The sequence below is a fragment of the Alligator sinensis genome, unplaced genomic scaffold (genome assembly GCF_000455745.1).
Source record: "Alligator sinensis unplaced genomic scaffold, ASM45574v1 scaffold624_1, whole genome shotgun sequence".
NCBI lineage: Eukaryota > Metazoa > Chordata > Crocodylia > Alligatoridae > Alligator > Alligator sinensis.
Genome location: NW_005842021.1, coordinates 573096 through 589121, shown reverse-complemented (window position 1 = coordinate 589121; position 16026 = coordinate 573096). Strand labels below are relative to the sequence as shown.

Sequence of the window (16026 nt, the reverse complement as noted above, 5' to 3'; positions counted from 1 at the left end):
AAATGGAGCAGACAAACTAATACTCTATTCCTTCATTGATACAGAAATTACATTTGTTAATTAAAAGCCAGATTATGCTTTTCAGTACTTGGGCGCAGACAGAAGTGACAATGCTCACCATATCTGGCCACAGAAAATGGTCTATAGCTAAGACCAAACACAACTGCATGGCTGCAGACAGTTTAAAAACGGCCAATTGGGTGAAAATCTGAACCCTCATTGCATGAGGGGTCAGATGAAGATGTTTCACAACTTCTGTTTGCCTGCCAGCCAGCCTGTTACTGTTTTTAGAATGGGAGGGGGGAAAAGGAGAGGAGGTGGTTTAGTCTAGGGGTTTTTCAGCCCCCATTAGAGGGTGAGGCAGGTATATTGATGCCCCCCACCCTGAGGTGGGAGAAGCTCCAATTCATTCATCCCACTCTCAAGTGCCAGCTGGGGAGCCCCTATAGTGAGCTTCCTCTGCTCCCTTTTCCCCCTCCCATTCTGAAAACGTTGAAGCCTCACAGGGAGGAGGGGCCCTGCTAGGAGAAACTGGCTGCAGGCTAGAGCCAGCAGCTAGATTCCCCTCCCCCTGGAACCAACAGGCTGCTTGCAAGTGTTTAAAAAATAAAAAGATGCTTTACTTTAAACTCAGCACACTCTTGCACCGAGCCCAGTGCATGCCCAGGAAGTGCATTAGTTAGACCTGGCTCACCTGAAGTCTGTATAGATCAGGCACTTTGGTGGGGCTTTTTTGGCACTTTTATCTAATAGCTGGTTAAATCAGCTTTAGCTAAAAGCCCCAAAAAGCCCCACTGAAATTCTTGATCTATACAGATGCTACAGAACCAGGTCAAAGTAATATGCTGCTTCTTCCAGTAAAGTGCATTTTTTGGATTTTTTTTAACATCTACAAGCATCCACAGTGAACTTCTGCTTGTTTCAGGGGATCCTTGTAACTCAGAACACTTCCTGCAGAGCATTCTCAGTTACATCAGGGAACTGCACTTCTGTCTGCACCTGTGTGCCTTACCTCCATTCTGCTCCATGTTTTCTTTGATTGCATCTAGAAGTTCTTGAGCTTCTTCTACATTCTCTCCTTCTTCACCATCATCATCATCTTCTTCTTCTTCTCCTTCCTCTCCCATCTCTTCAGCTTCTGTTACTTCCTTAGAAGCAGTAATTTTTTCCTGCACACACACCCCCCCCAAAATATTTTGGCCAAATTCTGATGTTTATATTACAAAGATACAGCAAAGGACAACAGTTCGCTCACTCTACGACTTATTTTCATATACATGCTTCATCTAGGGCTCTATATTGTGAGATGCTGATCAATCTTCACTTAAGATGAAAAATAATTATGAGGAGAGCTCTGGACCTACCCAGAGGAGTTCAGCATGTGACAAAATGCACTTAAGAGTCAGAGTTTATAAATATATTTGACTTGACAGATACAGACAACTGTAGAAAGAAGGGAATAGTGTCAAAAGCTAGTTAGACACCTTTAATGCAACAAGGATATTCTTACTCTTCAGTACATTATGCTAGAAGGTGACTATCATGTGGTCACTCTTTGAATGATAAATCACAGGGCTGTAAGAATTCTTAAATATTTTATTTCATATATTTTACATTTTTAAACCCAGAAGACTGAAGAAATCATTATCCCGAAAAGCAAGTACCAACTTACCAGTTTTCCTATTGCTTCAGAAATGACATCCTTTATTTTAACATGATGTAACTTATAATGCTTGCAGAGTTCTTCTGCAATAGTAGATTTTCCAACTGCAGGAGGACCAAGGATACAAATTTTGACTGGCTAGAAAAGAAACAAAGGCAAAAGTATTCAGGCAAAATGTGAAAGTATTCTTATTTTAAACTATTTTTCTCTCTAAAACAAATAGCAAAAATAAGTGATTAAGTAAATGGTAGTAAAATTGGACATTTTTTTTATTAATGCACTCAGAGTCTAGATAGATGAAAAAATTGTATCAATATCAATACCAATACAAACTGTTACAATATAAATCTCACATCTGCATAATAATATAGTGATGTAAATGTAGCAAAATCACTCCGATTTTACTCCTGCTTATTCAGAATCAAGGTAGGGGCAATTTAGGTAAAATATATTACTACAGGTTCAGGTAGGTAAGTAGTTACAGAATAACAGGTGGTGTGTACTAATTCCCACTATAAAATGGCTAAAATGCACATTTGTTCATATCCTCAACATAGAAATTCTCTTCTTGGATGTCTCCTCTTGTTTCCAACTTAGAACCCACAATCATTTTATAACAGATTAGGCCATGTGAGGTAGGCCCTTGGCTCTGTCCACAAGTTTGAAAAACCCTGGTGCACTGGGGGCCAGGAGCCTAAGGTGAGGATTTGAGATAATGATTTCCAGGATAATGAGTACAGCAGATACACTACTTTGAAAATCCACTGGTCTCTTTCACATCCCAACACAGAAGGAGACAGAAACAGTGACTATTCTAGCTCTGAAGCAAGTATAGTAGTCATGGAGTGACCCTGCTGCAAGTCAATAAAATCAGAGTTAAGAGAGATGCCTCCTTGCTTCTTCCTTCGAGATCTCAAATATATTGCCCACCCATCTGGGCCAGATGTAAACACCAAGATAAAGGGCTATATGTAAGTACTTGCTAAAAATATAAAGCTACAGTGCAACTCTTAGCAGTATCTCCTAATCTCACCATCCTGCATCAGACTCTTTTAGCACAGACCATTGTGACTTTGCATAATAAAACTAACATCAGTAAAATTCTGACCTGTACTAACAGATCCTGAAGGAGTCTGGCTAAAATATGTACAAATATAAATCTCTCTAAAATACTCTTTTCCTGAACAATGTATAGTTATTTGGTTGGTTAGGCAGTGAAACACTAGTAATATAACTCTCAATACTTTTCCCTTGCAAGTGACCAAATTGTATATCCACATCAGTATATTTGATGTTTTAATTCAGTGTTCTATTTTTTTTACTCATGTATCCATGTAATCACAAATCTAACATTTCAGTCCAGCAAACACTTTCTGGGCTGGGACATAGGGATTTTCAGTGCATCATACTAGTTTCCTTTTGTTCTGGATCTTCTAAACCGATGGAGGTTTGAACAAGATTTGCTCCTTACATATTTATATTGTGTCCACAACAGACACAGATGGACAACTTCACATGCTTACAGACAAAATATTAAATTATATTAATTACCTAGAAAGTAGAATTTTTCTACATCGTGTAGTAAAATCTCACATTCAATGAAATACATTTAAATATTTATTAATTAAAAGTTTAAATATTAATATTTTACCCATATTACAAGCTGAAACAAAATGAGGAGATAAATATATTGTAACTGATTTCCTGAATTGGCTATAGCTATAAGAATGTAAGAAAACAGGAAGTGCCATACTCGGTCAGACCAATGGTCTACCTAGCCCAGTATCCTGTCTCCAACAGTTATAGAAGTGGATGCTACAGAAGGAGAGCATTGAGCTGGCTATCTCTTGAGTGATCCATCCCCTTATTCAATACCCTCCCTACTATCACCCACCATTATTGGTTAAGAGATGCCAGAGGAAATATCTGCAACCATTCTGTTCAATAGCCATTAATAGATTTATCATCTATGAATGTATTTAGCTATAGCATACAAATAATATTAACTACTTTCCTAGTCACTGATCTTAAAATCAAAAAGCATGAGTAACAGATGTATCTAGTGGCATTCCAAAACCAAATAAATTGGCAATATAGTACATCACATAAAAGTTAAATAGAATGAAACAGTTTTTCTATTAAGAAAGTCCTTTTACCTACTGGGTTTCAACTCTAGGAACCATAAAAAGAACATGTCAGATGACCGTAAATCTTGTATTCTCTTTAGTTCTTCAGTCCTTGTTTGAACCTAAGTGTCCAGTATATTGTATTTGTCAGTTTCATTTGTATATCTTACCAGTATTCCAAATATTTTTAGTTAAACAAACACAGATATTTCTCTTTTAAAGAAACAGAAGTGCACATTATCAATATATAGGAACTGATTACCAGTAATCCTCGATGTTGCTTGTATTCTTTGAGGACAGTCTCAATATTCTCCACAAGTCCCATCTGAGCAACCCACTTAATGTTGAAGTTCTCTTTCAAGACTATCGCTTCCATTCGCAGGTTCACAAGCAACATATCCAACTGCATTTGCTAAAAAAAAAAGGTATATTTTATTACAGAGAGTTCCCTACTTAATGTTAACTTGCTTTACAGCATGCTTTGATCTCAAAAGTCGTGTTTTGTTTAAAAAAAAAGATGCACAGGGAGTGAGGTTTGGCTTTACAAAACACCATATTCATGGATTAATTTTCAAAATTTTAAGAATTTAAATGAAAACAGGTTTAACTTTAAATATTTCCATAAGAATGGGCAATCCAGTATGTTGGCCCTAACCAATATAATTCCATTTTAAAATGCATTTTTGCTTTAATAATTTAGCATGTCATTAGTAACACAGGAATAATCATTTTTAATATGATTTTTCTTTTGTATACACCTCTTCCAGCCACAAAACTACTTATTTGTATGCAATTTGTTTCCAAAATCCATGAACATGCAATCATTATTTCAATTTTTTAAAGTCCTGACTCTATCTTTTATTCAAATAACTATAATACAAGCCATAGTATTTTACCCAAGCTCTCTATTTTACTCCATGCATTGTTCATATGCATAGTTTATTCCAAGCTATTTGCACTAAACACAAAATGGTTCAGAGCCTCTGTGTTTAGAGCTTAATTAGAAAAGTAATTTTTGCACATTACTATTTAAAACTGATTTATCCTGTGGAGGCCCTATTTTATGGTCTTCCTGTGAATGCTCAGAATCCTTGACTCAGTACTGACTTCAGCACCTCACTGGCGGACTTCAAGATCAGGCTGTAACACGATAACACTGAAGCCAAAATTCTGCACAGCTCTCAAACCTTAGGTGTATAATTTAGCACTTTCATTTTATTTATTCATCTAAATGTAGTTTATTCCCTCCTCTTAACAGTTTTCTATGTGATATCCTTATGCTGGTGTAAACTATAAGAAACTATAAGAAAAGAGCATGGTATTTCATTTCACATGCCTGCTTTAAAGAGGTTATTTGAAAAAGGAAAAAAAAATACTAACTGTTAACTCCTTGCTTAAGAAAGCATTTTCCTTTGGAATCTTTTGGATTTTTCCTGGTCCAACATTTTTGCTGATGCACTGTTAAAGAACAATATCATACACACATTAAATCAAGAAAAAAATCTTGTACATCCAATTTATATAACGTATAGAAATCTGCATTTAACATTGTAGTATTAAAATAATCCATATTTCTGAAACATACAGCAAATTGAAGAACATGAAAGCTTAGAGAATTTGTTTGGACCTCTTCTGGGGCTATATACCAACAACTTTTATTACTTGTACTAAAGATGGAGTATGCCAAAGCTTTTAATTCCGTAGATTACTCCTTTTATGGAGTATCTTCACTACTGAACACTTCCACTAAAGGATTTCCAAAATAGTTAATCCTGTAGACAACCAGTGAAGTTTCTGAGGGTTATGAGTTACAACTGGAGAATTGTTGGGCTAAAATTTTTCATTACTGAGAGTGTCGCAGGCAAATAGGTTACAAGTTATTTCTATAGTACCTTTAAATAATAAATTCAGTGATTTAAAAAAATCATCAAATTACGACTTCACTGCAGCTTCATCTTGACTACTCTGCTTCAAGGTACATAAGGAAAAAAAGGAATACAATATCTTCATACAACACAATTGTATGGTTTTGTTTAATACTTTCATCAATGACCTGGAAGATGGGATAGAGTGCACCCTTAGCAAGTTTGCAGATGACACCAAGTTGGGAGGAGCAACAGACATGCTGGAGGGTAGGGCTAGGATTCAGAGTGACCTAGACAAATTGGAGGATTGGGCCAAAATAAATCTCATGAGGTTCAATAAGGAGAAGTGCAAAGTCCTGCGCTTAGGCTGGAACAATCCCCAGCACCAGTTGGTAAAGGCTGGGGACCGACTGGCTAAGAAGCAGCTCTGCAGGAAAGGATCTGGGGGTTACAGTGGACAACAAACTAAATGGGAGCCAACAATGTGCCCTTGTTGTGAAGAAAGATAATGGCATATTGGGCTGCATTAGTAGAAGCATTGCCAGCATATCAAGGGAAGTGATTATTCCCCTCTATTCAGCATTGTGAGGTCACATCTGAAGTATTGTGTTCAGTTTTGGGTCCCCCACTACAGAAAGGATGTGGACAAATTGGAGAGAGTCCATGGTTAGGGGGCTGGGGCACATGACTTCTGAGGAGAGGCTGAGGGAACTGGGCTTATTTACTCTGGAGAAGAGAAGACCAAGAGGGGATTTAATAGCAGCCTTCAACTACCTGAATGGTGGTTCCAAAAAGGATGGAGCTAGATTGTTCTTAGAACAAGGAGCAAAGGTCTCAAGCTGCAGCAAGGGAAGTTTAGGTTAGATATTGGGAAAAACTTTCTCACTAGGAGGGTAGTAAAACACTGAAAAAGGTTATGCAGAAAGGTTGTGGGCTCTCTATCCTTGGAGGTTTTTAAGACTCAGCTAGACAAAGCCTTGGCTGGGATAATCTAGTTGGGGCTGGTCCTGCTTTGAGCAAGAGGGTTGGACTAGATGAGCTCCTGAGGTCCCTTCCAACCCTAATTTTTTATGATTCTAACACAAGGGAAAAAGAAATAAAAAAAAAACACCGACTCTTTACAGTACAGTGAACTGCATGAAAACACAAAGTTTCATTTGTACCTGTTTTTCAGGGTCCTCTTAATCTAAATCTGAATAAAGACTATAGGACTGGACTTTCTTTGTATTTTTTAAAGGACACAAACTCTACAGGATTTCAAGAATACTTTTATCTCATTTGTTGTGTCAGATAATTTAGGGAAAATTCAGGAATTTCTAACTAAGGCCTAAGGACTTAGGGGAAAAAAAATAGTTCTTACCTTAATTACATCTTGAAGAGTATGTATCGATTCATCCACTGCAACAAGATAGTGAGTCCTTGGCCTATGGTCTGCTACATTTTGTATCACCCTGCAGCAAGGACAATCAATGACCATTAGTGGAAGAAAATATGTTGAGTCTTTAACATGAAATCTGATACAACAGCACCCTAAAGACAAAAGGTATGTAGAAAATGAAGGAAAATTTTCCAAAGCATAGATTTTGATTCATAACATCAGGTATCCTACTTTTCACACAACAGTCCAGCAATGCAGAGCAATGCCTCAAGAAGATATACAAAAAGCTAATATATGCCCTTTTCAACTTGCTTCGAAACTGTGCTACAGTTAGAGTTGGTTGGCTAACACTATGTTCTAGATGCGGTACTTATAAGAATTTGTATGTGCATGATCTCATTGAGACAAGCAGGTATAACTTCCCAAATGCCAATCAGATACTAGAAAAATTGGACTTAAAATGTTGTGTCAAATTAATCTGTGGAGTAAGTACGTGTTAAAAAATACAGTTTAAAAAAAACCTGTGTCAGCAGCTGAGTGAAATCCTCAATGGCATATTTGATTTTGGCATATATCTAAGCGTTCCTGGGCCAGACCATACCTAAAATGCATACTCACGCTGCTAAATCAACAACATGAATCAATGGAAGAAAATTGGTCCCAGCTCCAAAAACTGGTACTGCAGGACTCTCACAAAGCCAAGCTATCTGAAAATTAATATAAATGAAGGAAAGGGTCATATTTAGTAGGAGCTGCAAAAGGGAACATTTATATTGTTGGCAAAAGCAAGACTATTTTTCTGTTTTAATAATCAAAGCAATCACTTTTGCAAGAGGCGGCTGCCAGCATAGCATGAAATAAATGACATTTAACAATACTGTTCAGGTTTGAGCAAGTTTTTTGCCATTATTTTCTATTCTCTAAATGATAACTGCAAAAAGAGACTAAGAAACCTTTAAAAAAAAATCTACATGATATGGGAAAAAAAGGACAGGATTCTCCTGGCCCCATCCTGCATATAAGCAACTCTGACACCCAGATTGGTAGGTTTCCATCAATTTAGTTAATGCTAGGATATTATTCAAAACTAGATAAAGGCTGAATAAGTTTTCAGATAAAAATTTAATAATATTGCCCTTTACTATGGGAACAGACTTCACTAGGCACTGGGTCAGACCTAGACCTTTTTGTAATGATATTCAGCTTATATTAGTTAGGATTTGGACAGACAAAGAATGCACTGCATTCAAAAGTTTATCTAAGTTCATCCCTACTGTGCAGTTGATCCAATAACAGATATAATCCATAAAAATCCTTGCCTCTTGCTTATTTCCTGAACTACCAAGGTTACAACATCACCCTGAAACTACTTAAAAAATTATACTACTTTAAAGGGCTGGGGAGAGGACTTATCATTTGTGGATCTGCATTGACTGATCCATTACTAATGTTTCAGCTGCTCACTCTAATCACACAGTAAGGAAAACTAAACTGAAATAATTTACTCCTGAAAAATGACATGGTAAACGATTGTGGTTTAGCTTTTATTTATTGAAGGATAAGAGGGATCAGACAAAACAGTTTACTGCACTTCAGGGAAATGGCAATAAGTTTCTTCCTTTTTCAAGTGGGTAACATTTTTTGGTTGATTGGTTCCTACACTTTAAAACTGTTGGAATTTTGAAGTTTGCTTTAAGGACCTGTGCAATAGTAAATTAACCTTCCTCAAAATTGTCATGAAAAAACCTACCTTAAAAAAGTAATGCAAGATTCCTTCTTCAGCTCCATACTGCAGTCCTGAAGCAACAACATAAGTTGAAAATTTTTGTTTGTGCTGTGAAGTAAAATCAAAAGGAAAGTTATTAAAAATAATTTTGAAAAATTCTGTAAATGAAATTTTGTTGTCTTGCCCTAAATTTTACTTTGAATTATATATATTTAATTTATATAACTTAAAGTAAGAATCCAGCTTGATCGCTGTGGAGGGAGCAAGCATGTTGCTAATATAGTTTTTTGAAAGGACACTGCTATCAGAACCAATCTGTCAACATTTGAACTGCAATTCTAGAAAGTGTTAAAGGGGAAAGTGAAGATAACTTGTACAGTAAAAGAAGTGAATGGGATAAATCAAGCTGACTTCTTGGTTTCAGGAATGATTCTAAAAATAAAAGCTTAGGCCTCTTTTTTCAGTCTTACACTTGCATTTACTTCTGGTAAAAACTAAGTATGTATAAAATGGTATGAGAAGTAAAAGTGGAGCATACCACTTATATACTTTCATCCCCATCCTACATTCTCTTGGAAATGATGTATATTAAAAAAACAATGAATTACATATAATTAAAGCATTTCAACTTTATATCAATAAAGGTAATGTAATATGACAACCTGCCCCATTCTGTCTTCAACCTAGAAACATCGGTGCATTTGAACTGTTATCAATGTGACTATATCAGTATAGCTTATTTCTATGTGAAAAGAGAAATAAGCTATAGCAGTAAAAACCACTTTCATAGCAAAATAATAGTGCCCATACTGGGTGTTGTACTAATATAATTGTACTAAAAATGGATTAACTAAAACAAATACACTGACAAAACTGCGTGCAGATCAAAATCTTTCGAAGCGTTCCCTTGTTATATACATTTCCAGAAATGCTCATACTGAAAATCTGTTTCAAAACAGAGACCATGACACTTTTCTCTTCAAAATAAAAACTTTCAAGTGCATATTTGGTTAGCTTGAAGGTGTGCGAATAAAAACTTACTTAGCCATCTTCATGCTAGGAAGCATCTTAACCATAATGCTATCTATATGATACTTTATAAAATAACTCACCAAAAAAAAGTTGTGAAAGTCTATTTTCTCTATCCTGAAGAATAATGCTTTTATTGAAATTATTTTTAAAGCATTTCAGTAACACACCTGGAATACTACCAGTCAGTCTTTGATTGTATAGAGGCAATGCTATGTAAATCAAACTTGGTTTATATGTATTTTATATTCTTATATAGTTAAACTTCAAAATAATAAGCAACAAAGAAATGTGTCTCACATCAACTGACTGCAACAGGTTTTAATAATCATCAGGAAAAAACAGAATTAGAGGAGGTTACAGATGTCATCTTACCATAAATGTATGAGCTAAAGAGCCTTTTTGAAAAGTCCCATGCATGAGACTGTATTGTCCAGAGCTGTGACTATCAAATATATTGTATTAAGAATGTAAATAATTTTAATAACTAGCTAATACTTAGTCACTGACAAAGAGTACTCTTCAAGTGTGCAGTATTCATTAAAACCAGCAGATGTCAGCTTCTAGCCATTGTAACTTATTTCAGGGCTTCTCTTGCACATGCAAACATTTAAGACCTAATCATATGCTAATTATTTTTTTACTTAAGTAGGAATTCAAATCATAAGATGACCAAGCAAATTTAGAAAAGTGGTCCAATACTATTACCTTTTCAAGATAACATTATGCAACGTAGATGAAGTCAGCTGCTGCTTACAAATGCTTATTCATCTCTGATTTAGTTTGTCAATAATGTGTAATCTACCTTGCCTTCCGCCTCACTTCAGACTAACACAGCTAACTACAGCTTTTAAAGGCTGTTATCAAATACTTTGGACACAGGTGTAACCTTCATATCAGTAGTACCATGGGTCTGGGGGAGATTTTATAACGTTTATACAGGGCAAATAAAAGCAATTTACCATTTGGCTTTCCAAGTCACTTTATAAAGTATTTGCTTTCCCAGTCATACCATTGCTAATATTATGTGCTGTCATGCATCATAAAAAAACTAAGTATGATTTCTAGTGTCAATCCCTCTATATGGAATGGGCAAACGGAATTCCACACTCACTCAATAATAAATATATTCTGTATTTTGAAATGCCATCGTCTCTAAAACTAGACTGACTAAGGAACACACATGGCCATAGCAGATCCCTGACTAGCGTGCTCAAGGGACAAGTCTAGCTGCACAGATGGAAATATGATCTAAAACCTTCCTGAGTAAAAGAAAAATGCCTCTTATGTAGCTACATTTAGAAGTGCAAGTAGCACTCACATGCTTTGAAGTGAAACAATATTTTGGCCTAGTTGTTTTGGGTTAATTGTAGACCTCATTCTGCAGGATCCTACTTCCTTACAGAGCCTTCTCCATGGTCCTCATGTCCCATGAGTGTGCTTAAAGTCACTGGCTAGGGACAGACATTACACATACACCACTTTAGGGGATCAGAAATTGATTTAAACCTGTAACAGAACAGATGTTCACTGCACATAAACCAGTTTGAAAATGGCTGAAACCAACTTGAGATAAACCCGGTTGAACATAGTATCAGACTTAACTGATTTGGGTTAAACCGGTTTATGCAATGTCTGCCCCAGACCCCTTGCTGGTTTAAGTTAAACCAGACTCTGCCAGTATCCCGGCATGCTCTCTGTGCTGGGCGGGGCTTTCTGCTCCAGAGCAGGGCTGGCCCCTCCCCTCTGCTCCCTGGCCAGAGCTCCGGTAGAGACTTGTAGGCACAGAGTGTCTACCTAGCTTCTCCCTGCTAAGCAGGGATTATTCCCCCCTAGCCTCTGCCTTACACAGACACCTCAGCATTAGGCAGCAGACCACATGCTGGCTAGTCTGTGCTGCGGGAGATGACAAAGGCAGACAGGCTTTTGGAGCTAATCAACAGGTAACTTAATGTCCTTCCTTGGAAGAGCTGTTTAAGAAGAGCTCCATTAGTTAATGGAGAGAGGCTTTGTTTTCTTAGTGGGTTGATAAATACTGATTTAGGGGTGATACAAATTCCGTTGGGCTGCTCAGGGTGGTGGGCAATAATCACAGCATCCTGCCAGGCCTGACCACCCCCACCCTCAGCTCAGCCCTATAGAAGTGAAGGGAGGGCTGCTCTAGTGCCCCCTGGCTTCTAGCTGGAGCCACTGCAGGCATGAGCCTGAATTTTTTCAGTCCAGAGCAGATGTCTGTGCAGTTACAAAGTGATTTAGCCTAGCCAGGTTAGACTAACCTGCAAAGATTGAATCAATTCAGGCTCAGGCTTTTTGAATATCTGTCTCTAGCCAGTAGGGCTCCATGCAGACGCAGCAGCCTGACTACGAGCAATCTACTGCATGATCAAGGTATTTATATAATACATATCACAACAGATCTTTCTGAACACCTAGGTATATAAATTAGAAATGTTATGAGCCTAGTACTATAATTAACATTTTATTAGTTACACATTTATGTGCTTTTATTCTTCTAAAATTACTCTATCTAAATTGTTCCTCCTGCTTCCTCCATCCTTCAGCTCCCTTGTTTCTCTCCCATGAAGCTCTTAGGTTTCATCTCTGTTGTGACAAGTCAAAAAAATATATTTATCAAAAGTTCCAGTTGTTTTAATTAGTGCTTAAGAAAAATAAGATTGTTTCAACAGAAACAGAGGCTCATATACTATAAAATACATTTATATTTCTAAAGAGCCTATTGTCTTCTTAATAGGCTTATATTTTTCACATTATCACCATTGAGGCTTATTCACAAATAACAACAGGTTAATATAAGTTTGAAAATCTATTAAATACCACAAGCAATTTTCATTATTTTAAATTTGTAATTCCTCAATTTAAGTAAAAAGAAAGAAAAACTGTAGGCAAGTGGTTTTTTTTCTGTTACTTACAGTTTTTCCAAGTTTAAGAATCATTTTTTCAGCATTTATATGATCCATAAAGTTCAGGTGAGTCTTTCTTCTGCGGTAATCTTCTTCAGTAAAAGGAATTTCTGGATCATCCTGTAGAGGGAAAACAAGAAAGACATCTTACTTTCACTAAAAATAAATCAGTTAAAAATACCTATATCAAGACATTTTAAGAAGCATGTAAAATTATTTTAAATGTCCTTAATGCTATATATTATAAAACCTCTGTTTTTAGAGTATGAACAATAGAGTAACTCAAAAATTATCTCCTGAAAAAAAAATCAATAAATCATTTTAAAATGTAAAAAAATATACAGATCTTGTAAATAAAACAAGCATAACAAAACCATGGAATTTATTTCTCATATTAGCATAAATTTCAGAAAAAAAATCAGAAATGGGGATTTTAATAAACCACTACACATGGTTATCTCTTTTCCTAATCCTGCAATCTTATAAATGTATAACTTTACACAAATTAATTTACCATATATATGCAATATATGGCAAACCCAGAATTTAATAGTCAATGACACAGGTCCAGGATCCAAGCATGTAAGCAGTCTTGTTGATATTGATGATATTTCCTATAATTAGGGTGCACAATAAATATCTCTGTTTAAACAGATGCGTTTATCCGGAAAGATTCAGTGAAAATGAGTATTTTTGTCAACACTTACTGGGTCTAGAGGTTTGCTTCGTGCCCATGTCATTACTGTTGAAACTAAGATGAATATCTTTTGTTTCTCAAAATGTTGTACTTCTGCATACAGTGCTGCGTAATAAAAACAAAGTTTTACTGTTGGCTACAGCACTTTGACTATATTTAATCTTTCAAGTTAAAATGTTTCATACCAGCACATATACTATAACATTCAACTTAAGTTTTACTTGATTTTATATACAGCATATTTCTTGTTGTTTAATAACTTAAATATAAAATAATTCAATTGCTAGGAATTAACAGATCCTGAATAAAACTCTATTAATTATATTTTTCATATATGACAGACAAGAGTCAATAAAGATGAATCACCGAGATACCAACAGAAAATTAAAATGTTATTTTATTACAGAATGATTACAGAATTATTGTGATGGTGTCAAATCCTTATTTTAATCCAGAGCTAAATAATTAAATTAGGGTAAAATGTATTTGTTTCCCACCCTAATAATTATGATATGATGTTTAGATTACTAATGGGGGTGTCTAATTTGTTTTAAATGTCATACCAATACATTCACCTTGCTTCTACTACTGGAGAAAAACATGTATTATTTGGGTATTGTGATAAAGTTATTCCCCAAGGTTTCAAGAGAAAAAAAAAGGTGATAGAATAAAGATTTTGTGAATCTTGGGAGCTAGGTTAAATGAGATACAAGCTAGACCTAAAATTGTAAATGCAAGAGTATTATTAGATAGCCAGTATTATGTGAAGCAAAAGTAGGATTTCAGACCACCAAAAGTTTAGAACTGCTCTTGAATGTCCTTGAAAAATAATAATAATAACCCTTCCCCCAACATCTTATGAGTATAGATATAACATGTTATAGCTCTAGATGAAACTGTATTATTGTGTGTGCTGACACCTATTCATTGTACCTGATATATAGTTAATAAATGTTATCAGGCTAATATGACAGGCCAACCACCTTAACAATGGAAATAAAACAACACAAAAAGAAGTGTTATTTTGAGATCAGATCTATGAATCTGAAATGCATCCTGACACTCTATTGGAGTCATTTTACCACTGCTTGAGCTTCTTACTTAATTGTGCTTTGTTAAAGTGATGTGTTGCTTCTATAATCTATTATTCCTTGATTTAAATCATGCAGAAATTCTAATTTGGTACTAACTGTTATTTAATGTACAATTTCTAAGAGTTGGTTAAATATTAGCATCCTTGCTGATAAATCCTTCAGGGCCTGAAAAATAAAAGTTTTCATCTGAGCCAATTCTAGCTGAACCCAGTAAAATAAGTTTTGTAAATACTTTCAAAATAAAGAGAAAATAATCAAATTGGCAATAAGGCTTATGTTGCAAAAATGGGCTAGATTAGTTTTAACTGTAGATTTTAGATTTAAGTCGTTTTTTTTTTTTTTTGAAAAACCATTATTTGAATCACAAAGGTGCAAAGCTTCCACTCAGCTTTTAACAGAAATTAATGAACTGAGTAGTGGCTAGGTGAACTGGGTAGTTGACAAGGTGATGAAGGCCCTTAACTAAGTCATGAAGTCTTCCCCGTGAGAGACTAGAGAAGACTCCAAATCTCCTTAAGCATCTTCACAAAGGGGGAGGATCTATAGAACAGCAATTTCCCACCTCATGGCCTTGCTTGCTGCACTGCACTGTCCCTGCAAAATGCTGAGTAAATCCATATACGGGTGGAATAAATAAAAGTATTTAATATAAACAGAATTAATTCTATGTTCAAACTAGTATTGCAATCTAGATGCTGTAAAACTTTTTGGTGAAAGATTAATTTCTTTGCTGCTAAAAGAGCAATAAGCTTAGAATGGAAAAGGACCTTATTTTGAGGGCTATTAGGAAGGCCAAGGCAGAGGTGGAACTCAGGCTAGCGTCCAGGATTAAGGACAACAAAAAGTCCTTTTTCAAGTACATTGGGAACAAGAAGAAGGCACCAGGTAATGTAGGGCCCCTGCAAGACACAAACGGTGATCTGGTGGCCATGCCAGACAAGAAAGCTGATATTTTTAACAGTTTCTTTGGCCCTGTTTTCCTGACCAGGGACCAGGATATCCCACCTACCGGAAGTCGGGATAATTTTGGGGATAGCTCTATCAAGCCTTCAGTCAGTGCAGATGTAGTTAGGGATCTTCTGGAAAGGCTAGACATTTTTAAAATTGCAGGTCCAGATGCCCTCCACCCAAGGGTGTTGAGGGAGCTGGCAGGGGTCATCGCAGAGCCCTTGGCTCGGCTGTATGAGCATTCGTGGTCATCTGGCCAGGTGCCGGGGGATTGGAAACTGGCTAATGTGGTCCCTATTTTTAAGAAGAGGAGAAAGGAGGACCCAAGTAATTATAGGTCTGTAAGCCTCACCTCGGTGCTCGGGAAGATCTTGGAGAGAATCATCAAGGAACACATCTGTGGGGGGCCTGCAGGGGAGATCATGCTCAGGGAAAATCAGCATGGGTTCACCAAAGGCAGGTCCTGCCAGACCAACCTGATTGCCTTTTACGACCAAGTAACTAAATCCTTAGATGATGGTGTCACTGTGGACATAGTCTATCTAGACTTTAAGAAGGCCTTTGACACTGTCTCTCACC

General features: G+C 36.3%; 1 protein-coding gene across 1 annotated transcript in view; it reads right to left on the bottom strand.

Moving 5' to 3' along the window:
- The window catches only part of AK7 (adenylate kinase 7), a gene marked incomplete at its 5' end in the record, with an annotated part of 40176 nt that overhangs the window by 18505 nt on the left and 5645 nt on the right, over window positions 1-16026 (bottom strand). Inside the window, 9 exons of the mRNA XM_006022178.3 lie at window positions 1013-1169; window positions 1673-1801; window positions 4052-4201; window positions 5170-5247; window positions 7015-7105; window positions 7651-7739; window positions 8783-8866; window positions 12718-12828; window positions 13416-13510. Coding sequence (XP_006022240.1) covers window positions 1013-1169; window positions 1673-1801; window positions 4052-4201; window positions 5170-5247; window positions 7015-7105; window positions 7651-7739; window positions 8783-8866; window positions 12718-12828; window positions 13416-13510 — 984 coding nt within the window. The remainder of the gene's footprint in view (window positions 1-1012; window positions 1170-1672; window positions 1802-4051; window positions 4202-5169; window positions 5248-7014; window positions 7106-7650; window positions 7740-8782; window positions 8867-12717; window positions 12829-13415; window positions 13511-16026) is intronic.